The sequence below is a fragment of the Setaria italica genome, chromosome III (genome assembly GCF_000263155.2).
Source record: "Setaria italica strain Yugu1 chromosome III, Setaria_italica_v2.0, whole genome shotgun sequence".
Lineage (NCBI taxonomy): Eukaryota > Viridiplantae > Streptophyta > Magnoliopsida > Poales > Poaceae > Setaria > Setaria italica.
The window spans coordinates 18,010,950-18,034,907 of NC_028452.1; the positions used below are offsets into that span (position 1 = coordinate 18,010,950).

General features: G+C 47.5%; 2 protein-coding genes across 3 annotated transcripts; one reads left to right on the top strand and one right to left on the bottom strand.

The window, feature by feature from the left end:
• Window positions 1–8,789: 8,789 nt before the first annotated feature.
• Window positions 8,790–13,949, top strand: LOC101769173 (phosphatidylinositol:ceramide inositolphosphotransferase). Of its 2 annotated transcripts, none has more exons than XM_004961839.4 (12): window positions 8,790–9,285; window positions 9,369–9,458; window positions 11,044–11,130; window positions 11,220–11,288; window positions 12,098–12,178; window positions 12,265–12,336; window positions 12,434–12,494; window positions 12,577–12,679; window positions 12,785–12,880; window positions 12,961–13,007; window positions 13,093–13,238; window positions 13,460–13,949. In XM_004961839.4, exons 1-12 carry the CDS (start codon window positions 9,238–9,240, stop codon window positions 13,538–13,540), a joined length of 981 nt encoding a protein of 326 aa, XP_004961896.1. In that variant the 5' UTR covers window positions 8,790–9,237; the 3' UTR covers window positions 13,541–13,949. The 2 variants fall into 2 exon arrangements, with proteins under 2 accessions (XP_004961896.1, XP_004961897.1); XM_004961840.2 differs by having other exon boundaries at window positions 8,792–9,264.
• Window positions 13,950–15,690: 1,741 nt separating this feature from the next.
• Window positions 15,691–19,410, bottom strand: LOC101769852. Its single transcript, XM_004961841.3, has 3 exons — window positions 18,977–19,410; window positions 18,306–18,859; window positions 15,691–16,500 (listed from the first exon to the last, which is right to left on the bottom strand). The coding sequence occupies exons 2-3, from the start codon at window positions 18,821–18,823 to the stop codon at window positions 16,278–16,280; spliced, it is 741 nt and encodes a 246-aa protein (XP_004961898.1). The 5' UTR covers window positions 18,824–18,859; window positions 18,977–19,410; the 3' UTR covers window positions 15,691–16,277.
• Between the last annotated feature and the right edge of the window lie 4,548 nt (window positions 19,411–23,958).

Consider the following 23,958-nt stretch of genomic DNA (forward strand, 5'->3'; position numbering starts at 1 on the left):
GCTAGTAGCAGCAGTAGTTAAAGTGTCCCCTGACTTTTCTTACATGGGTCTTTAGGAGTGCAGTGGTTATTATTAGTTGCTTTGCTGCTGCGGCATCGACAGCAGCGGCAGCAAGTGTGGGCTGATTACAAAATGTCTGGTGTACTTGACTACTTGCTCGATGGCATCATGGGACATCAATTAATATATTGAATTTCATTGCTTAATACGGTGCATCATGCGTTAATCAACTCTGTCTCCCGCCTTCTATTCTCCAATGTTTGATGATTAGGCATGTGAGGTGAGCAGCAACCGTTTGTCCGGTGCCTAACCGACTCAGAATCTGGCCGCGGGTGGGGGCATGGGATCTGCATCTCCCATCTGACATCTCTCTCGCGCCGGATCCCTTGGAAGTGAAACGACACCTCTGGGTGGGCGCGCCCGGCCCGCCCAAACTTGTGGCTGGATTGGCTTATTTATTCGCCGCGGTCCAGCGAGGGTTTAGCTGGAGCGTGGCGCCGGCCGTATACCCCCCCCCCGGTCCTGTGGCGGCCTGAGCTCACCGCTGTTAAAGGCCGCTCTGCTCGGACGCATGCGGGCGTCTGCCGACTCCGTGCCTGTAGCTGCTGAGGTTGAAAACTGTGTGGCTGATGGCTTGCCCTTGGTCTCTTTTGCATGCTATCCATCTCGTCTCGTTGCGTTCTCTGCTGCAGCAGTTCAGCTGCATCTGCAAGCGGGGTCCCTGGTCGGTCGCCTGCTCCGTGGCCCGGTCAAACCGTCAAAGCGGTGGCCTTTTTTTATTTGTTCTATTTTTCTCGCTTGGTGCGCCGTCTTTTGTTTGGATTTTTTACCGTGCGTCGCACAACCATCGGTCGCCGGGAAAGGCGTGTTTCCAAGAGAAAGCGGCCTGCCTCGGGTTCCCACCGGTGGAGCTCGGAGAGTGGCCTCGCCTGGCCTGGCCTCTTTCTCTCGCCTCGGGCCGCGTTACGATGATCCTGTCCCTTTTCCGGTAGGGTAAACCGCACGGTACCCCACTCACGATTTTAAACTCCCCAGGAGTACTATGGATAGTATCATCGTTAGTAACTTTCGAGAGGGATCAGGGTTCGCTGCTGGGGGACGCTAATCTGGATCGAATTTCACATGCCAGGTCGTGGCTCGCCGCTTCGGTTTGTTCCGGCCCGGCGAGGTGGCGGGCACGACGGCGGCGTGTGCTAACTATGGGCGGTGGCGCCGTGGTTGGCTGCGAAACAGCGAAAGGGCGCGGGGTGCCTAGCATGCTGTTAGTCTGTTACGGACCGGACGGTAGTGGTGGGCTCTGCTGCTGGCGCTGCTGCCGAGCGAGATGCGGAGCCGGAGAGAGGTTGGGGCGTCGTGATCGCTGGAAAGGTGGGTTGGCTGCACGCAACCTGCATCGCCCGAGCAGGTTGGGTTGGGTTGGGTCATGGGTGCGCGCGCACGGGGAGGAGGGAGGGCATCACAGTCACAGAGCAAGCGAGCAACAGGGCAACGCGAGTCCAATCGCCCATGTGACCCTCACGTTGTGCGTGCGTGCGAGCGTGCCTGCCGCGGGTGGGATTGGAAGGCTGGCTGGCGCTGGCCGGAGGTGGAGGTGGTGGTGGCGGTGGTGTGTTGGGTAAGTAAGTTGGGAGGGCCACCACCGCGGGCGTTCTGGGGCTCGCTGTCATGCACGGTGCAGCAGCGGCGCGGTGGGTTGGCTGCGACTCACTCAACTCCCCCGCCCCAACTCCCGCCATTTTCGAGCACTGAATGCTTCGTCCCCGGCCGTGGTCCACCTCCACCCCCTCGCCCCTGCTGCCTGCGACACTTTGTACGCATTCCCGCCATCGAGTGGTGAAGCAGGAGTACTAGATATTTTGTGACGCATACGGCAAGCGATTAATCAATCAATCAGAGATTATCTGTCCAATTGCGTCGCGCGATCTTCGCCGCAAACGTAAACTACTGTGCATTCGCGCGTCGCATAAGGCCCGCCAGCAAGGGTTGTTCCGAGGGAATTGATGCTGGTGATAAAGGGCCCCGGCCCTGTTCGATGTATACGCCCCCTGCCACTATAGTATTTTTTTAAAAAAACTCCAGTATGGTATTTGTGCTATGATGTGAAATATTTAGTAGTTGACCGTGTAGTTTGATGACCTAACCGACGCGCATTATTTGCCCTCGTCTAACGTCACATGGCCGGAGCCACCATCCATTTTTTATACGCCTAAGCAACGGTGACGTTTGTGTCGTCTTTCAAAACCCCACCTCAATCGGCATCGCTTATCTGTTCCGTCGGGGGCAACATGGCAAATTGAGGCTTTCAGTATTAGGCTTAACCTTTCTGGCCCTCGTCCCCTCAGGATCCTCTAGCTGCTTAACAAAATCCCAGGACGGTGTGGCCTAGCAACTCCTTTCCTGCAGCGTCTTTTTGCGACCAAGTGCGTCCATCCATTCGAATGGCCTCGCTCGCCTCACCACGCACTTCACTTGTGAATCGTGACCGGCCGACGTCCTTCGCTGCCAATTTGCCTACCGATCGTGACATCCAAATTTTGTTGCTAGTATGCTCGGTGTAGTTTACCAACCGTAGCGAACCGAGTCCCGTGTCAGTTTCGGACATCTCGCTGTCTCCGTATATCTAACACTAACAGTAGGACGGTGCACCAACCACTGGAGGCCCCTTCACAGACGAGCTGCCGTTTGGCGCGGTCGCGTACATGCGCAACGCAACGAAACCGCACCAACCTGGCAAATGCCGCCTTGACTAGCATGCGCGCGCTCTGTCCATTTGTCGGTAAACCGAATTTGCCCGGTGCAAAATTTTAGTTACGGAGTCACCGTCACCCATGATAGATCGATGGGGAGCTGCTGGCTCGTTCACCTGCCGGCTGCGGTCCCAACCCTTCTTCTCGACCCTGGCCCAATAATGCTTATGAGAATTCATCGTCTCATGATATATAATTCTGTTCCTACTCGTTCTACAAAATACTCCTGCTACCGAGTAGTGAGTATCAAGGCAAGCACTACTGGGAAAAAGTCACATTGTACATTATGTGAACCCCTTTAGTACTGATTGCGCAACTGCTATTGCTAGTTCGGTAATTAAAAAAAGAAATTCTACCCCACCCGAGCCACACCCCGTCGACCCGAGCCTGACCCGCACACCCCCCGAGCCCGAGCCCTGCCGCTGCAGCCCGCCACCGTAGATCCGTGCCCGCCGTCACCCCATCTCGCCCTCCCACCGTCCCCCGCCCGTCGTCGCCTCACCTTGGCCTCCCGGTCCCCCGCCTGCCATCGCCTCACTTCACCCCGCCCGCCACCGCCTCACCTCGCCCCGCCACCGCTCCTCACTGCTAGGGGAAGGGAGGCAGAGGAGGTGCCGATGGCAAGAAGAGGAAGTGGGAGGGGGCGGTGCTGATAGAGGATAAGGTGGAGGGGGCAGCCGGGAGCGGGTAGCAGGCTGGGGGGATGGATAAGGTGGATGGGAGCTCTTCAGTACTTGGTGGGAGCTCCACCCGATCTAAAGGTCTCCCATTAGCACCGGTGGAGCTCCACCTAGTACTAAACATGTCCCATTAATATCAGATGGAACCTCCACCCGGTGCTAATGTGCCTGAGGACCTTTAGTACCGAGTGGAGCCCTCAACCGGAACTAAAACGGCACGTTAAGCTTCAGCTTATTCAGCTGGCTTATCAGCCACCGAACAGTGTTTTTCTCTCACAACAAATCAGCCGTTTCAGCTTTTCAGCCAGCTTATAAGCTGAAGCGAACAGACCCAAAGAGGTCACGGGAGCCTCAGGGACCTATCCATTAGACCCGATACTAATGCTTACATCATTATCGAGTCAAAACCAACTATGAAACGCAGGGAAGTGAAGCGAGGCAGCAGTGCGTAGAAAATGTGAACAGAGCACGCGCCGCCACGACGACAAAGGGAAGGAGAAGGGTGTCTCGTTCCTAGTATCCGCCCGTGCCTCCCTCCGTGGATCTCCGATCTCGGCAGCATGACAGTTCATCGCCCCGCCAGCGGTTTGCCGGGCTGTTGCTAGCTGTTGGACCAGCCAGCGACGGGGCCACGGCCATTTTTTTTTCCTCCGAGACCACACCACCGGTCGTCGTCGGCTTCGCATCTGGCCGCGACGGGGGGACCGAAGAACAGCTAGAGTCTAGCGAGAGAAGCAGTTAATTAACTCCTGCGGCCTTCACACTTAGGACCCTGCTGGGCCCACCTGCTGCTTTTGGCAACCGGCAACAAAAAAATCTACCGGATGGTTTAACTTTTCTTTTTAACAACACAATTCTCCACTTGATCTCTAGTGGGTACTGTCAGGACATGCGCGTTCTTAGGAGGACAGCTAATTGTACTGGGGATTCCCTTTCGCAGTACCAGACTACCCACAGCTACTCTTGGATTGCGGTTAGCGTTAAAAAAGAAATAGGAGTAGGACCTGGCTATAAATAAGGTGGATTTGTTTTAAGCCATGAATGGTGGTTGGCAGCCTGGGCATTTCTTCCCCGATGGGTGCAATGGTGCTGGGCCCACCTGGCGGTGGGCGCTGGTAACCTAGGAAAATGTCTGTACTCCGAAGTCCTACTTGATGATGCCTCTGTTGCTCGGGTTGGACTCCTGCTGTTGCAGAACATGGCAAGGCCACACCGACACTAAACAAACACGCTCGGCAGCTGATAGCTGGGGCGTTGCTGCTCAGCAACATGCTGTGTCAGCAATGGCTGCTGTCGGCTCCTCCGCAAGCTGGCACTCTCTTGTTAGCGCTAACCGCTACGACCGCTTTAATAGCCACACCACCATGGATGGGTCAGGGATGGTTCGGCTTATGGTTATGGACTCCAGTGATGTACTAGTGTACTACTAGTATGATATAGTATCATACTATCAGGCAGCCCGACGTGCCCGTGGAGCCAACCTCCCTCCGTCCTGTGCTGCTGCTCTCCTATGGCCGGCCATCTGACACCGACCTGAGCATAATCATCGCAGCACTCCACTGAATTCGGTCCGCGCCGGGGGCCCAAACCTGCTCGATTTGGGCAGGCAGCTGGAGAGAGCGAGGCACGGGCGTCCGGTCCGCATGGTATGGTGGCGGTTTTCGCGCCGACGGCGTGGCGTCCGGCGTCACGAAAGCGCGCGCGAGCGCGCACGGCGCACGGGACGAAAGGTAGGGGGAGGAAGAAAACGCGCCCCGCACCGCATGTTTTGCTTCGGGCGCACGTACACGTACGTCCGCGCGCGACCGGCGACCGGCGCGAGCGCGTGTTCTTCACGCCTCGGCTATCTCGGTCCCAGTTCCGCCCGCGGCCGCCGGGGCTGGGGGCCGGGACGACGTGCGTCGGCGCCGGTTTATTAGATCGTTCGTGCGCCGGTGCGGGAAGATGGTGCCCGGACAGCGACGTCGGGTGCAGGGTGCACGCTTGGTGGAGTGGCGCCTGTGATTGTGATTGGCAATGGGCCAAGGGAGGCATTGCCTGAAGAAAGCTCGATGCTGAATGCGCCTGCCGCCGGTTTCGGTGCATGGCCGCAGGCCGCAGGCCGCAGCAACGCGACGGAGGCACGGTGGGCCTATCGATAGCTGCTGCAGTAATCAACAGGCTGCTGCTGTGTGTTTACTTTCTTTCGGGCCTCGAAGGATACGGCCGGCCTATATGATGGATAGCTGCTGCAGTAATCAACAGGGCCGCGTTCTCGCTGTTACCCAACCAAAGCCCTTTCTTCTATCGATGCTCCATTTTAGTAGTAGTTGGAGGCCTGGAAGGAGGGCTGGGCCTTATTTGGATTTTCGAGTGGTGCCTTTTTGAGATGATCCATTTTAGGAGTTGGTGTTTTTTACTCTCCTCCGTTGAGGTTCTGTTATTGGAGCTTATTTAAACTTCGACTTCACCTATTTTGTGTAAATTAAGATACTGTAGCATAAAGTCGTTTTGTAAGTGAAGACAGATGAAGCTAGTTTTTTATTTGCCTTTACCGGCTTCACCGATGAGGCGGTGAAGCAGTTTCGGGAAAAAGCTCTCCTAACAAGGGCAGGGTCAAATTCCGGTTGCTATTTCCTCAAATTTGCATGCAACCCCTTGTTTGTTGCCGAATAAGATGTTCTTTCACGGCCCATCCGGCCCAAAAGATACACAAAAAAAGAGATGAAAAACTCGTATCCTGAGTTCCTACTACTGAAGAAATGTGAATGATGCAGCAACACTACAGGAATCAAAAATGTTTTCTGTGCCATTGGGAATACAGCAATACAGCGGTTACGGCCCACGGGGTACGGGTAGGGCTACGGCCATGTCGCCATGGTAGCTCGTAACAGAGCTAGATCCACCTTCAATGGATGAAACGCAGGCTTTTTTATTTCTTAAGCACCGTTAATAACTCTATAACTCTTGCACCATCGTACCCGGTAGCGCAGCAATATCTGTATTTGGTGGAATCATCGCGTCAACGGCTACCTGCTCCACTTTCATGGCAGGATAGGAGTTTAACCGTACAATTCAGGAACAAGCCTGAGCATCAACAAAAGTTGTTGAGGTGAGGAGAGCATGTCAGTTAGTGGACTACCTCTTGGCGATCACCTCAAGCCATCTATCATCGTCTCTTTGACTCGGAATGTTGGATAAGGATCGCTGACGCAGGCAGGTTGCATCATCCGTTGACACGGACTGTTGGAGTGAAGCAGAGGAAATCCAAAGGATACTTCGTTTTTTTTTCTCTCTGTTTTTTTTTTTGAAACAGAGGCACATATGGGTTGTGCTTTATTCTCCGCCCGCCCCAGTGGGTTGGTAATGCCGTAATGGCAGTATCATTCTTGCTGAAGAAGCATACGGATACGGACTTTTCCGAAACATATAGTCAAAGCCTCAACATTCGGGGGAAAACTATTAGGATTCTTTCACTTACACGCTGCAAAGAACTGTGAATTCGGAGTGGACCATGTTCAACCGGACCATTTTTAACACGGGGCCGTACCAGTGGGCTATGAACCTCTCGTGCTGGGATCGAAGTTGACCTTTTTGCCTCTCCCTCACAGGAATTCCAGTGTCACGTGGCTAACTGCTGACAGTTTTTGTTGACCCAACCACCTCCTTCCTGACTGCTGACCGCCACAGAGTTTTTTCTGAAATTTTGGAGGCCAACGAGTCGGGATCAGAACACACGCTGACACCTCTTTTGTTTTCTTCTGATGATGGGCGGACATCTGGGTTATCTCCCGTGCAAGAAGCAAATGGCAATTACTCAGGCCTTGTTTAGTTCATCCCAAATCCCAACTTTGATACTATGCAAAAAGAAGATTTCCCATCACATTAAACTTGCGGTATATGCATGGAGTACTAAATGTAGACGAAATTAAAAACTAATTGTACAGTTTTGTTGTACTTTGCAAGACGAATCTTTTGAGCCTAATTAGTCAATATTTGGATAATAATTCACAAATACAAACGAAACGCTACAGTGTTGTTACAGTAATTTTGACACCCCAAAGTTGGGCAACTAAAGAAGGCCTCAAACACATAAATTGCCGGTGATTCCGTACCGAACTCCACCTAAGAAAGGAAGCAAATGGCAATTACTCTCGCGATTCCGAACCGTGAGCGCGTCCAAGCTTGGTGTGCACACCAAGCACGCCCCCCTCCGGCCCTGCCCCCTGGGCAAAATTCACACTCCACTCCAGCACCCCAGCACGCCCCCTTGGCCCTTGTCCCAGTTTTCCATGGCGTCCGCCCGATCCGTCGGGACACCGCAGGCCCATCGAAGCCGCGAGCACGTTAAGCTGCAGATCGTGGGCTCACGCGCCATTATCCCTGTCTCGATCGTTCCGGCATGGTTCGGCAATCTCTCTCTGTAGGCACAAAGAACGGCCGTTTCTGGCGTAGATGTCCATGTGCCACATGATCCAGCGCCGGGCGCCTGCCCATCCGCATCCGAGCCCATGCATGCCTGCATGTGCCAGGTAGGCCGTTATCTTTTATTCACTCTGCCGCCCTAAAAACGGCCCCGTCGCGTCGCCGTGATCCCGTCACTTGGCACTCGGGTCGGCGTCCGGAGCGGCAGTGACATGGCGCTCGATCTGGGGCCTCTAGCGCTCCGGCGGGGGCGGGCGGCGGGGCCCGGCCAACCGCCAACTCCACTCACCGGGCAAGTTTGCGTCTGAATCCTCTCAAGTGCGAGGCCTGTTCACTGTCTTATTTGGTTTTCTACTCGGACGATCGCTGGGTCCAAAAGACGTGACGGAATCCCTTTCCTTTGTGTGGCTGAGTGGACACATCAGATTCCAGAGGTGAGACCGTGAGAGTATCTGCTTTCCTATGAAGAAGGTCTTAGAATATTTCGTCGATCTGGGGCTTCGGATGCTCGCTTTCGAGTACCTTTTTCTTCAAGAAACGTTTTTAGCGCACCATGATTTGGTGCATCAGTTACACGAACGGGGCGCAAGCGCAACGCAACTTGACCGGCTACTGACCACCAAATTCCACTACAATACTGCACTCCGTTCTTCGTGCTAAATTCCTGGCGCGTGACGTTGACGGGTTGCAAACTTCAATTGCACGAACCGGGGGATCGAGCGCCAAACTTCCTCGTGTTTTCTTGAGCAGTTGATTTGATCACATGGCTGCGTTGCCTCGCAACTGATTAGAGTTTTCCTCGGGCACATGGCTTGAGAAAAAAAAAACTCAGGTACACATGGTGACATGCAGGCAGAGAGAGCCTCACGCCTTCACGATTTCTAACCGTCCCGTGCCAAAAGGGGGGCAGTTCGGAAGCCCCACGATCTTCATCACACCACTCACCTTTTCTTTTGCATAAACCCCCTCCCCTCCCGCACCGCTTCCCCAACCCGCCCTCGTTTTTCTCGATCTCTCCACAGCTCTCTCTCTTCAACTTGACTCCCAAACCGCCAGCCGCCGGCCGCCACCGCCGCCCCGCTCCCGAGGCACTTCCGGTCGCCGCTTCTGGCGCCCCGCGAGGACAGCCCCTGGAGGGACCGACTACCGCAGCCGCTTCCCGTGCCCCGCCTCTCGAGGAGCCGGGGCCGGAATTGGCGCGCCGTATCCGTACCGTATCTCTCCGATTCGAGCCGTTGTACGCTCCGGGCAGGCACCGATCCCGCTCCGGCGGACGCGGCGGCGCGAGGCGTGATGTGCGGATCGGAGCATGGACGTGATCGCGTCTGCGCCCAGTAGGAGCTGCTGCTGCGTGGGCCGGCGTGGGAGCGGAGGTCGTTGCTGCGCGTGCTGCTGCGGAGTTGACGATGTACATAGCGCGGGAGGCGTCCAAGGTCTCGCCGCGATTCGATTTGGTGGCTTTGCTACTTCTGCTTACTTGGTGCGGTTTTCGTCGATCGAGCTGTGGGGATTTATGAGTTTCTTTTGTGGTTTGTAGGTATGGAGGAAGGTGACTGTGGAGATATCGGTGGAGCTGCAGCTCCTTCGCGAGAAGTGGGGCCTCCTACTCGCCGGGCTGATTTTTCAGGTGAGCTCCGCAAATTTATTGCCCTAGGTTCTGGCCGCGTGGTTGAATTATTAATTTCGTGCGTGTTCTGTTATTATTACTAAGTTTGTTACTCCCTGCGGTTCTGAATTATTAGCCCTTGTTAATATGCTACTTAACTTATCAGGTGTTCCCCAATTAAGGAACTTCTCATGCATGATATAGTTGTTGCTTTTCTTTCCCCTTCCGAATTTGAAGGGTGTGTTGTTGTACCAGTAGTGTTTATTTTTTATTGGCACAGGCGTATCTAGTTGAACCAATGTGCTAGACTTCTGAGCTGTGCACAAGTGATTTATATTCTTAGATTGCGCTACATTCTGTGGGTTCATGTTTTCATTTGGGGACTACAAGAGAGCAAATTTTGATGTCATGTTGCTCTGTGCCACAAATTTCCCCTTAAGGAAATTTATCTATAAAAAATTTCCTATTAGTTTGAGATCAGCAATTAATTGCTAAAATCTGGTGCACTTCTGACATGGTAGCATACTAGCAAAAGTTATGGCAAAAAACTGCGCAAAGTACTTTAAAGTTGTTGGGCTTGAGTCGCATCCGTGTGATATATGTCGTGTTGTGCAGTCGAAATGTCACAATGCAAATGTTCCCCTGCATTGTCGTATAGTACTTGTTCTCCTTTTGCGGACACATTACATCTGTCCGTTTTGTTGTGGTTTGTCAGCATTAATTTTGGTTTTCCTTTTTCCGACATCTATCCGTTTCGTCAGCTCTAATTTAGGTTTTCCTTTCACCTCTTAAGCCATCAAATTACACATGGAAAAAGTGGTATTGCTCTTTATATTCATATACTGTGAATATTTCCTTGGCCTCAACTTATTATGTGAATGTATTAGTCAAACTCTCCTTGAGTCCCATCAAGTTGTGCTGTTGTATTAACAAATTGCATAGGTCTGTGACAATCTGACATCTATCTATCAGTGTCTTTGAGAAAATTAAGCATCTATTTCTAATGACCCAACATTTGCTGTTAGCATTCATTCTACGTTGGTTGTTGATGCTCCGCAGGTTCGGAGACTTCTGTTTCACACATTACTGAAAATAACTTTTGCCAAATTACATCAAGCATTGTCCATTGTGACTCCAGCTCTTTTAAAATGACAATCAAATAGTTAGCATGATTAGAAAAACAAAAATCTTACTACACCAATTAGGTGATTATTGAGCCTGCTCGGTAGTGCTGGCTGCAGCTGGGCTGCAGCTGCAGCAGCCGCTACAGCCAGCCAACAACAGCAGCTTTGCCCTGCAGCTGAGCCAGCCAACTTTTTCACTCGTCGAAGTTTGCTTTGCCTGCAGCCGAGCTGCTGGGCTACACAGCAGCTGCAGCGCATGCCCATTACTTTTCTTTTTTAAGCAAAGAATGCAATTTTTTGGTTGTTAATTATTTGTCCCCTTAAACTCTGCAGGTTTTCTTTTCCTAATGTGATGAGAATTTCCTATGCTTCACATTTTTTGTGTGTATTTAGTTTCCTAGTGTTACTTATTCAGTCATGTTTCTCAGTTGATTAATGGATTACTGTGAAGATTCATATACAATGATTTTGCCTATAAATAGTACATTCATGGATTGGCTGCTCGAGGAGTGCATTATTTGCATCGACCTGGACCACTGCTCCAGGACTTGGGATTTATGGCCCTTCCAGTAAGTGAATTCCTTTTTTTTTTTATCGAATATTAGGGTGGAGTTGATTTCTACTCACTAATCAGTTGGGTACCGTTGAATCTTTTTAGGAGCTTGGGCAAGACAAAGGTTACCTTAGTGAGAGCATATTTTCTTCCATCTTCATCTCCTTTGTGTTGGTAGGTAACTCTTTCAATTGTCCACTTAGATTGCTCCTATTAGTTTGTGACCACCCTTATATGCATGTATATATCTCCTGTCATCATGTGTCTATTCACTCTCCCGTGTTAACATAATGGTTCGAACTGAAAACCCAAACACTGAGGGCATGTCGTATTGTATGAGCCTGGAAGTTGAAGTTGGCTGTGAGATTGATCTGGTTTTGCATAAGAAATACACAGTAGATAGTTGCCATGTTTGCTTTAAATAGTAACTCTCTGTTGTTTCTAATGAACCAAAGTCGTCTTAGCACATTGGAATTTCTTTTATTTCGATGCTATTTCTTCAGTTTAGCATCTTTCATATTGGCATAAAAGCTTAAATTAAAGTGTAAAAAAGTTTTGCTTAGAAAAACATTAGCTGCTGTTTATATTCCTCCATTGCTGTAGTGATAGTGTGCGACACTGTGATACCTGGTTACTCTGTGTTGTTTCTAATGAACCAGAGCCATCTCTTAATGCATCGATTTTGTTTTTCAAACAAAACTTAACACATTGGAAATTCTTTTTATTTGGATGCTATTTCTTTAGTTTAACATCTTAATACTAACAAAAACTTAAAAATAAAGCATAAAAAGTGTTTGATGAAAAAATAACATTAACTGCTGTTTATAATGATTCTTGTAAGAGGGAAATTTGTTCAACATATTTTTTTTTTATCATGTGATATATAATTTGTCCTTTTTTCCAGGCATTTTCTGTGATTCAATCTTCTATACATGCTGGTTATCAGGCTTGAGTTCTCACAATATTATTATCTTTCTGTGCAGTGGACATTTCATCCTTTTATTTATCACAGCAAACGTTTCTATACTGTGCTAATCTGGCGCAGGGTGCTTGCTTTTTTAGTTGTAAGTACAGGGTTCCTAGTTTTTTCATCGATGTCTTCTATGCTTGCCCTAAAAGTACTAACTCTCTTCCATATTCTTCTGTCAAGGCTTCACAGTTTCTAAGGATTATTACATTCTATTCGACCCAGCTCCCAGGTCCAAATTATCACTGCCGTGAGGTAACCTTTTCAGTTCATTCAATGCTGTGTTCTGAAATACGCATGTGAAAATATGCCTCTCAGTCATATATGAAGGTATATAGTGTTTTCTTTATAGGGCTCTAAATTGGCAACTCTTCCACCACCCAATAGTGTACTTGAAGTTCTTCTGATTAACTGTAAGTCTTACGTTTTGTTGGGTTGGCAGATTCTGCGAGGAATTCTTTCTGATAGTCCAAAACTTTGAATTGCCCCTTGCAGTTCCTCGCGGAGTGCTTTTTGGTTGTGGTGATTTGATATTTTCATCTCACATGATTTTCACTCTTGTTTTTGTCCGAACATACCATAAATATGGCTCGAAAAGGTGATGATGCTTTACTGATATTCTTTTCTTGCTAGAAGCTTACAAAGTTCTGTCTCCGAGTTGTTATTCCTGAACTGAAGCTGAACTCTGGTTGTTGTATTTCAGATTCATTAAGTTCCTTGCTTGGTTCATGGCTATAATTCAGAGTCTTCTTATAATTGCTTCCCGCAAGCATTATTCCGTGGATGTTGTTGTTGCATGGTATGTTTAACTTTCATCTCCGTATATGTTATTTGTTATTCGGTTACTGCCTTTCTGTTAACTGTTTTTCTCCATGGCAGGTATACTGTAAATTTAGTGGTATTCTTTGTCGACAACAAGCTTCCAGGTACTGTTTTGTGTCACATTAGCACTTACCATCAAGGCGCTCCACGGTAGGCACTTTGTAACAGGACTTGCCGACATTTTTGCAGAAATGCCAGATCGGACAAATGGAGTACCTTTGCTTCCGTTGAGCACCAAAGAAAAAGAGATCAGGTTGAAGGAAGAGAAAGACAGTAAACTGAAGGATGAGTTCCACAAGTTACTGAACGGGAACCATGGGGACCCTACTGATCGGGTAACGTAGAGCTTTTTACTATCATGTCTTTACCTACTATTTATCCGGCAACCCTCTCTACTGATCGACCTTATTACAAATTTACAATGCTAATTTGCTGAACTTGTCTGATTACGACAAAACCTCGCGTGAGGATGTATTATTAATTGCTACCAAAGCTCGTGTGAAGCTCTTCCATCTAGGCATGCACTTTGGCTGACATGGCTGTTCCTGACTTTCAGCGACAGCGGGCGCAGATGAACGGGAGGCACGACGAAGACATCAATCACGCGCTCTCCGAGGCCACTGCCAACGGCACATAAGGGGCCGGCGGCATCTGCTTTTCACCGGGAGCTTTGTCCTTGGCGCCCGGAGGAGAATCCTCCGGGGGCCGATAAAAACTTGCCCGGGGGCCGCCTGTAACTCTGAAGCCGTCCAAGATTCCAGCCGCAGCATTCCACATGCATGATGCATCTCCCTGAACAGCCCCGTTGCGCTGTGCAAGGATCAGAATCTCGTGGCGTTTCTCGGCACAGTTTTGCATCACCCTTGATTGCAGTGACATTTCTCAGGATGGCACAGGGAAAAAAAAGAGAGAATTGGTCTTAATGTACATATCGATCCGCTAAACACATGGGAGCATTCGCGGGGGTCTTGCGTTTGCTGATGTAGGCGATGATGCTTAGCCGTAGCCCCGATGGCTTTAGGGTGCGAGATGTTACTTGGCGTTAACGCTCTCATGATGCGCTGGTAACCGAGCAGCCCACGCGACGGCACGTTCAGCCGAGAGACCGCCCGAGGAGCGGAGCTCGGCACGTGGTTTCTGTTGGCGTCGCGTACACGGCGAGGCCTGGGAGCAGGCGCGGCACATGCTGTGTGAGCTGTGGTGCCGGTTGTGTGAGCCGCAAGAGCCGTGCGCGACGTGCCTTGAGCGCCATCGAGTGCATTGAGCGGGCCGACCGCCCGTGTAGCCGGCAGGGTATCGGGATCTGCGTCCAGGATGCAGGTTTTTCTCTGGGCTGGGATGATTTTCTGTGTCACGTTGCATTGGTGACACGGTAATGGGAATTGTTCGATAACATTTCTTCGATGTTCAGAACACCAAGATTCGGATGATCTTTGCTGTGCCGCGTCCTGAGGAGCATTGAATCGGCGTCCGGTACTGCAACCCCACTGTTTAAACGATGAACTCCGCAGCGATCACCTTCAGTAGCTGCAGTGAATTGCATTGATGTTGTTCCTCAGTACCAGTCTTTGCGTCAGATATCAGTGTAGCACCCGAAGTCCTTCAAGGCAAATTGATCTTCGATTTTTTTTCCACCTATGTTTGCGCCCCCAATCCATGGCCAAAGAGCTTCCTCTTCGATGATGAGTCTCTGGTTGGGATTTGGGGTTCATCGGAGTCTAGGTGGGGTTAAGGGAAGGGAAGATGATGAGCGACGGGCCCATCCGATGGCCTGAAAAAAGTCTGATGCATACTTCCTCCGTTCCAAATTATAAATCATTCTAACTTTCTTAGAGAATCAAAACTTCTTAAATTTAATCAAATTTATATAATAAAGTATTAATATTCATACCAAATAAGTATTATTAATTTCTTCATTAAATATATTTTCATAGTATATCTATTAGGTGCCTTAAATCTTTGTGATTCCTCTATAATTTTAATCAAATATAAAATAGTTTGACTCTTCAAGAAAGTTGGAATGACTTATAATTTGGAACGGAGGGAGTAGCTCCAAACTTATTTGAGGATATCGCCATCTTTCCAAAGAGAAGAGTCCAAACAGGCGAATCATGGAAGTTAAAACCAAATCCTCGGGACCGCAGTTAAGTAAGAGCTTGCAGTATCACCGCAGTTTAGTAAAAGCGTTTGCACTTTGCAGCCACCACTTAAAAACGTATCCTGAAGCACTGTGATGCCCTTAATTTTCCCTGTAAGCATTTGGAATAGGATGGCATGGTATTCGCATGCTGTACGCCTGTACCAGTGTAGAATCAGGTTCCCTGCAGCTCTGAAGAAAAACTCATTGCGCTACAGTGATACGGTCGTCCCCCCCTCACCTCGCGCCAGTACAACCCAAAATTCAAACACGCCCGTGCGTGTACTTCATACTTTCGACAACCTATCTTATCTACAACCACTTGATCAATAATTAAAAACAAAAAAAAATCCTCGATCGTTGCATTTATACTCGGGCCCACAAGCAGAGCGTAGTCCGTGAATCGGATCAATTCCTTGTACGCTCCCTAGGATCGCTGCAATTTATTGCGTGTCTCTGCAGGGGCAGCGCTCGCAGAATTCTGAATCAGAGGCTCACGCATCCTCTGCCTGTACTTCAAACCATGAAAGAAACGCAGCAGCTGTCAACTGAGAATTGAGAAGACAGACATCGTAACACCGGTCAGTTCTTGGCCGAGCACAACCAAGCTATCAAAACGCAATACCATGTGCACAGAAAAAGTTCAAGCATTTCACAACATTTTTCTTTATTACTGCTGCTTCACTGCTTCAGTCGACATGCTTTCAGAAAGCAGACTGAGTCGGCAGCAGATTTATCTTACTGAGGCCAGTGATCCGGCTCACCTTCCTTGCACAGGATTAGAAGCATCGAAACAAAGGGCGATCAGAGAGGAATCTTCACGCGATCACACCAAATCAGGAGACCAAATGACAGATGCTTTCAAAGCTGGAAAAAAAATGACTGGACTAACTAAACAAATCCTCATCTTCGCACAATGATAACATCGACCACGCAGCAACAGATCTTCTATTCCTTGCTTTCAACTACATCTAGATTCCAGAAGCCGGCAGAAAAAAACGCTCAATCATGCTCCCTTTCTTACCGGGATCACCATCTTTAACTCTTTTTTACCAACACAAAGGCATTCATCATGGACAAATGCGGGATCATCATCCCCACCATGTACTCTCTTTTTTGTACCATCTCAAACTTTTACTTCAACCCAGCCTGTTCTTTCAGATTTGCTAGATCTTACCCACCTGTTTGGAGTAATGGCTTTGGAGCACTTTTATTCGGGGCCATGTGCGCGAAGAACTTAGCCGGGGACATTGAAGTGGAAGAGCCAAGAGATGACAAAGGCGAACACCATGCAGGCAAGGAGGAAGTTGAGGAACCGGTGCCCTTGCCAGAACCTCCGGGTTTCAGCTGGTGGTGCTTGCACAGCAGCTACATTGTTCGTTTCACTCCACTGGTCGCTGAACTCCGGATCACCCAAAACTACCACATTGCTTGCAGTTGAGCTACATATCTCGCAGATCCTGAGAAAAAGAAGAAATATTTCAATTCATACAATTTCAAATTGAAGGAAAATCCATAAACAGAGATAGCTTTGCATTTGAAGAAAAATATATGAAGCATAGGGGCCATTTCAAACTTTTCTTTTTCACAACAAAAGTTGATAAACCGATGTCTCTAAGCATGTAAAATGAGAACAATGTAGCGATAATAGACCTTAATTTCATCTCAAGTAAGGGTATTAAAAGCAAGGACAATCAGCTGTGGTAACAAGTAAATGAGCTGAAACTGCTCTGACAGTCAGGACTCAGGAGGGCATAAGCCACATTGCCTGAAACGCAGCAATGCTCCATATGGACGCATTAATGAATGTGTTTTATGTACCAGACAACAGGCATAGGCATCTCTGCGGAATTATCTTGATGTTTGCCTAAATTTCAGGTGGTAAAATCAGGAGACACAATTTCTGACAGAGTGGTTTGCAAGATGAACAATAAACACCGGAACCAGCATTTCGATTTACTCCTCTCAATTCTCAACATAGGTTCAACATATAAGTTGATTATAAAACCCCCACAGTTGCATGTCTTAGCCTGATCATTGCTTTAAATAATAATCATTCCAGTGAGCTCTATGTATTTGACACCATGTGATAAAATAATTTCTCAAGCAGATAAACGCATCCTAAATCTACAGAATCTGATAAAAGCAGACAATGAAAAAAGTGCTAGATAGGATAACCATAAGGTTCGATTACTTCATTTCATTGACACTGTAGATAAGAACTCAACATTTATATTCCTGTTCCTAATTTCGATCACTGATATGAACTAAACTGCCAGTATGTGTTAGAAGTAATAAAGCACTTCCTGTTTTCTTCAAGATTTATAATTTAGTGAGAACTTTAACAGCCCAAACTGAATTGTTGTGAAATACCCTTATTGCGATCAACTTGTGAATCCTAAGCCCCAATATCAATCAAGGTGGCAGTTCTTGTTTGCAATAACAAGAGTTAGGAAAGTATCCTCTATACTATAAAGTCCAACCAAAGCACGAGCAATTGAGTGAACACTGAGAATTCCAATGTGCGCTAAACAGATAAGGAAAACCACAGAAATATCTGCACCCCCTTCCTGTAATGGAAACACTTATCACTGAGACTAAGTGCAACACTTTATGATTGCTGGCTGCTGCCCACAGCAATTTCATGAAAGTATATACCTTCTGTAGTGGAAAGTGACACAACCACACTACCCCCTACACCACCAAACAAAAACTCATGTAACAAATACTCAAATCCGACCACGTCAATCTATCAAGAACAGACTTGGTCAACACAATACTCCATGAGCTCTCAAATGATAATATAAAAAAACACAAGACTACGGGAGCAAACAGATAATGCACAGAATCTGTGAGAAAGCAGACTGAAAGAACAAATACTAACTTTATCCTCTCCAACAATCTCAACATCCGGGAATCCTACTACCTCAGGCCTACTAATTAAACATTTGCTTTGCCCTTTCCTCCCAATTTGCACCCTTTACTTTTGCCCACCTAAAGAGAGCCAAAACAACCGCCACCTGCTAAGATTCCTTAACCATGTGTTCATGCACCCCCAAACGCATCACTTTCAGCTAAAACTCATATCTGCGATCATTAAATCCTGAAAATATGTATTACAGTTGTGTGAAATGCCAAATCCTACGGATGAAATGCAGTGGAATTACCAAACCCATGAAGACTTATCATGACGGGCTTGAGTATTTGGTCACTTTAAAATTACTGAATTGGTCCAAATCATCGAGTTCTATGAGCTGGGACTTACTTGTTGCCTCTGATCTTGAACCAGGTGTCGGCGCACTGCTTGTGGGCGTAGGACAGGTCGCCCTTGCAGGAGCAGCCGAGCGTGATACCGGCGCCGGACTCGGCCGCCGCGCTCTCCAGGCCGAGGTGGCAAATGCGGCAGTTCTGCTCGGACTTCTCGGGGCTGGCCTTGATGATCTCGCCCAGTCCGGCCTCCAGGTCGATGTCGTCCAGTGAGCCCTCCGACACGCAGGACGACTTCCTGCAATGCTCCCCGGCGGCCTCGCCGTCGGCGTCAGCCTCTGCGTCGACGGAGCTCGCGCGGGCGGACGCGCACGGCGAGATATAGTCCTCGTAGGCGGTGGAGTCGTGGCGCGAGTGCGACGGCCACGACCGGTCCTCCGCGTCCGAGAAGTACTGGCTTTCTTCCTCGTCCCCGTCGCCGCCGTCCGCGAACTCAGGCGCGTCACGACGCCGCTCGCCGCGCTCGAGGTCTTCGGCATCGGGTTCGATCGGCGACTGCTCTCCGCCGCCCACCATCTCTCCTTCTCCAAAGATGGAAACAACCTACCCGACCTAAACATAAAAAGAAAAATTGCAACCAGACGAAATGAATTAGTCACAAGCACTGGAGCAAATCAATCCAGCGGTTACCAAGATCAAAACCCCAGCACATCAAGAACAGGAATTTACCAAGAAAACCGGCGGCGCCGCCGCACCGCTCTCCGAATCCCACCTCGCCCAAGAATCAAGAATCAACCAAGACGGCCAAATCAAGAAACACGGGCAATGCGATCGCGAGAAGCGATCCAAAGAGGGATGGAACCCACTAAATCACTAATGCGGCAGTGGGCGGCTCCTGAAGGGGTGGGGTTCCCGTGAGGTTTCTTGGTCCATGGCCGAAAGAAGACAAGGGAAACCGGGGGAGCGACAACGGATTATGTGTGCTGCCCACACACAGTGGTAGGAAAAGAAGAGTGAGAAAGAGAAAGAAAAGCCTGTGCCTGCCGGGAGGAGAGGAAGAGAGAGAACTAGACGGGGAGAGACCGAGAGAGCAGGGGTTGAGCTCTCAACTAGCCATATGAACCCATGACCATGGCCCCCATGGGGTCAAGGACTCATGGACAAGAGGAGTGTAGCTCAAGACTGCTTCCTGTGAATCTGAGTGTGGATGATGGGTTGATGCGGTTGAGTTGCAAAACAGCAGCGGTCTCTTCTTGCTGATTCTTTTCCCGAGTGAAATATTTTTGCTGATTCTTTTCCCGAGTGAAATATTTTATTTTTCGATATCAAACAATTTTATCATGTATATTATATATCAATATCTTCAGCCTATTGCGCAGATGTGGCGTGCATTCCTCCTAAACATAATTTTACTATTGTGATTATTAAATGATAAATGTTCTATGTTTACGGATCATAAAAATCCCTTTTAAAGGTATAGTGTGTATAGTTAGTTGTATGGAGAAACCTGTAGATTTCTCTATCTTTTTTGTCATTTATAACAAGCAATATGCATAGGAACATACTACTATATCGGTGTCATTGCTTGCAGATATGTCTTTTCTTACACAATTGAAAAAAAGAAATCTTTTGCATTTATTAGATAGTGTGAATATTAAGTAGTCGTCTATATATCTTTGACGCAAGCATATCGCTAATGTTGCACCAACACCACGACAAATTTTACTGAAAAAACACACTAGGACAAAATTTTTATGACATATATTTTTTGTGCTGAAATTATTGAAGATATTTATATATGCTACTACTTGTTGATCCTGGTTACCCACAGAATTGCAAGATGATGAGTTGATGCAAAAGCAATAGTATCTTTTATTAGTTTTTGCTAGTTCTTTCCTCGGGTGTCAATTTTTCACGCATACAAGTACAAATAGAAACACGTTGGTATCTTCTATCCGTTGCTCGCTGATGTTGCTTGCATTCTTTCTGCGTGGCTTATTAAAAGAGAAGTTTTGTGTGTGTTACACGTCATTTGAAAAGATATCTTTTTGAGACATGAAAACACATGAAGGAGCTGTATTGTTTAGCAGTATAGTAACACGTATAGATTTGTCTATCTTTCTTTGTCATTTATGTCAAGCACATATAGAAATATTATTATTATATCAGTGAGCTTTGCTAACACAGTTTTGCAAAAAAAATTGCTTTTTATTAGATATCGAGAAAGTTCCTTGGAGATAAAGTAGTGAGGAAATATATTGTTGTATATAGTGACATAGAGTGCCGTATAAGTCTATATATCTATCTATTTACGTAAACATATCATCGATGATGTGTCAACATCATGACAAAATTTACTTAAACACATGAAAATGCAAAAAAAAAATTATTGGACATATTTTTTTTTTGCTGAAACTATCGAAGATTTTATTTTGTGCCTCTGAATTTGTTGATTTGGGGTGCCCACACAATTGCATATCGGGAGCATGGATTAACTATTTCCGAGGAAGGTGGATTGATGCAGTGGAGTTTTCAAGGAAGCATCATTCTCCGGTGATAGTTTTTACTAATTTTTTCCTCGAGTGAAATATCATATTTTTTTATGTCAAATTATCATTATACCGAGTATAAATAGAATGATTTCAGTATCCCAAGATTCATTGCTTGCATTTATGACTTGCATCTCTTAAAATAATGTTAGTTGCATTGTATGGTTTATTAAAAGAAAAGTTTTTTTGTTTACAAGTCATCAAAAAATCGCTTTAGAAAATGAAAACACACGAAAGAGTTATATTGTGTATAATTAGCGATATAGTGAGACATATAGGTTTGTGTCTCTTTCTTGTCATTTATGACAAGCACGCGTAGAGCTACATTAGCGGTATAATGAGACAATGTTTTGACTTATCTTTCTCTGGCTTGCTAACACGTTTTTTAAGGAAACAAGAAATCTTTCGTATTTAGTAAATATAGTGAATGTTCTTTGCAGATAAATTATTGAGAAAAAAATACTATGGTATACAATCAGTGATACAGAGGGATGCATAAATACAATGTCCATCCATCAATCCATCTATTTAAACATATCGTCAATGATGCACCCAAGCCGCTATAAATCTTACTTAGAAGCACACTATGACAAAGATGTTACCGAAGACATTTTTATTTGCTAAAACTATTGAAGATTTTTTTTCCTGTCGTACTGAAGTTTGTTGATTTGGCGTACCGCTGAGATAGTATTTGGTTCACCGAATGTAACGTAAATGCATTGCAGAGTGATAGCAGATAGCGGTACAGGTGTTTTTTTTTTACTTGCTCCATAATACATTATCGTGTAATCAGATACCGGTCTGTTCAATCTGATCCCGCTCATCCCTGGGTGTAATTGAATCACGAGCATTGGCGGGCGGCGCCAGCGTGGCACTTCCCTCTCCAACCGCATGATACCGTGATTTCACCTCGCACGGATCATTTCCATGATTTCAGTGAGCGACCCCTTTTATTTACCTCTGACCAAACAGTATCACCTTTGGGTACCACTAAAATACTGCAGCTTTACATTGACTGCCTACCGCCAGCACTCCCCCAGCATGCAACAGGCAGTAGTCAAATTGCGAGGCCGGACTCGTCACCCCTTCTCAACAATCTCGCTCCTGCTGCGTTTCACCAATCAGAGCAGGCACCTCCTCTGTCGAAGGCTGTGGCCGGGAACGCTCCCTCCCATCCCGATCCCGGTTCCTGGACGTGACATGATTCGACATGAGGTATTCTCGGCACGCTCTGCATCATTTCCACTCGAAAAATCGATCAAAGTCTGGCACGCAGGAGGGCATCGAGGCTTGTAGCTGACATTCACGGACGATAAGATGGGACGCAACGTGACGACTCCACGTAGGTAACTATCGCATCGCCGTAGGCTAACAGGGATTACCGATCCATCTAATAAAGTGTTCTGGAACATGGGATATTTCTAAATTCCTGTGGAATCAAAGCAGTTTCTGCCAAAAATTTCTGTAAAATTCATTCATATCTATGAACGAACATTGCAAGTTACAGAATTTTTATATTCCCCAAATAATTGGAAGAGGAGAGAAGAATCGCCGGTCGTGGCATTACTCGGCGCATCATTGTGTTACACTTCTATCATGAGGGTGGATGTAAGAAAGGCAGGCAGCCATGATTCGTCCGCGGCAGGCTTGCGTTGCTCCGACAGGGCGGGCCAAGATCCCACGGGATTTATGAAGGGGGGAAAAAAAGATCCCACGGGAAAAGATGTGGGGAAGGATCGGTTAACACACGTGTTAACCTGCATTCGCCGGTTAATTGTCTGACTAATCGGCATTGTTGGTGGTGTGTTGCTGTCAGGCTAATGGCTTCTCTGTCGATGGATCTGGCTTGATGGTAGCTGGAAGCTAGCATAATTGGCTTTTGTGGGGTTGTTGCTGTGCTATGTGTGCCCGTATGGGCACGTCTCTAGGCCTTTGGGCAGCATTGTGTTGGGTCGGGTAGATAGGTTTATTACCAGCAGGGGTTGTTAGGATGGAATTTTTGGGATGAGAAGCTCCTCCTCGTCCTTCTTCGTAGCAGCAACTTCCAGTTCACATGAGAAATTCTTATGCGTGGTTGAGAGAAGAATGGGATTCCGATTTCTAAAATCGTACAAAGAGTTCCAGATATCCACGTAGGAAGAAAAATGCCACAAAGATTCGAGGCCCGACATGTGCTGTGCGCAACGTCCATTACCAACCCCAACCGAGCAAGGTTTTTTTTTTTTGGAATCAAACCGAGCAAGGATTTGGTCACGAGAGAACTTTTTATCTTTATACTTTTGTGTGCGTGTGTGGGCGCGGGAGTGAGGTCGTATGCTGACAATTAGTGTACATTCCTATGTAACCAAATAAATCGCAACAACTCCAAAATAGGCTCAACCAAAAGCCTCTGAAACACTAGTCTGAGTTGGCTGTTCTGGTTCAGTCCCGTTACTTTTGGCTTCCAAACAGGAACAGCTAGCAGCAAGCAGTTAGCATCAAAGATGCTCGTGAAAAAAAAAACAGGATGATCGTTCCATGACATGAAGCTGGTGAAACGGAAGTACTCAAATGGTGCAGAAACTGCAAAGCTTCGTAGCAGGAATCTAGGGCCCATAATTGAGGCTGAAACCGCCGAAATGCAACGTCAACCACCACACAGCATCATGCATCACCAAACCTTCAGATATCCTAATCACAAAGCGCACAGTGTCTCATGCTTTGGTGCTGTTTCCGTGGCACCAGTGGACGGACGCTTGGGCCCACCAGCCAGTGACCCATCCTATAGAGGCACTGAGCCTGGGGCTTGCTTGTAGAGGACACTACCATCTTTACACTAGACTAGAAAGATGCCAGAGATGGGAGGTGCCTGACTTTTGTTGAACCAAAGCAACATGATTCCACCAGTCTTTGGAGCCCCTGAAAGAAAGATAATAGCCAAGGGTTAGGTGTCAACCCTCCTCCCACTCTGGCATTAACAAAGGATCAGCACATACTGTACTGGCATGAAAGCATCAATTAGTCCCCCAACTTGCCTTTAAGCAACTGCTTAGGCCATTCTTTATGATCCAGCCGCTTTTGGAGGCTTCAGAGGTACTCTTCGCACTTCCTCAGTCGTGGTTAAGCAACTGCAACAGAAGCGTACTCTGGTCATCTGGTGTCAACTGGGTGCAAGTAATGAAG

Bases quoted from the DNA above. Each gene is read 5' to 3' on its own strand.
- LOC101769852 (XM_004961841.3), bottom strand. From the start codon at position 18,823: ATGGTGGGCGGCGGAGAGCAGTCGCCGATCGAACCCGATGCCGAAGAC. The intron at 16,501-18,305 runs GTAAGTCCCAGC...TCTTTTTCTCAG, and splicing joins TTCAAGATCAGAGGCAACAA to GATCTGCGAGATATGTAGCT.
- LOC101769173 (XM_004961839.4), top strand. From the start codon at position 9,238: ATGTACATAGCGCGGGAGGCGTCCAAGGTCTCGCCGCGATTCGATTTG. The intron at 9,459-11,043 runs GTGAGCTCCGCA...GCCTATAAATAG, and splicing joins TCGCCGGGCTGATTTTTCAG to TACATTCATGGATTGGCTGC. The intron at 13,239-13,459 runs GTAACGTAGAGC...CCTGACTTTCAG, and splicing joins ATGGGGACCCTACTGATCGG to CGACAGCGGGCGCAGATGAA.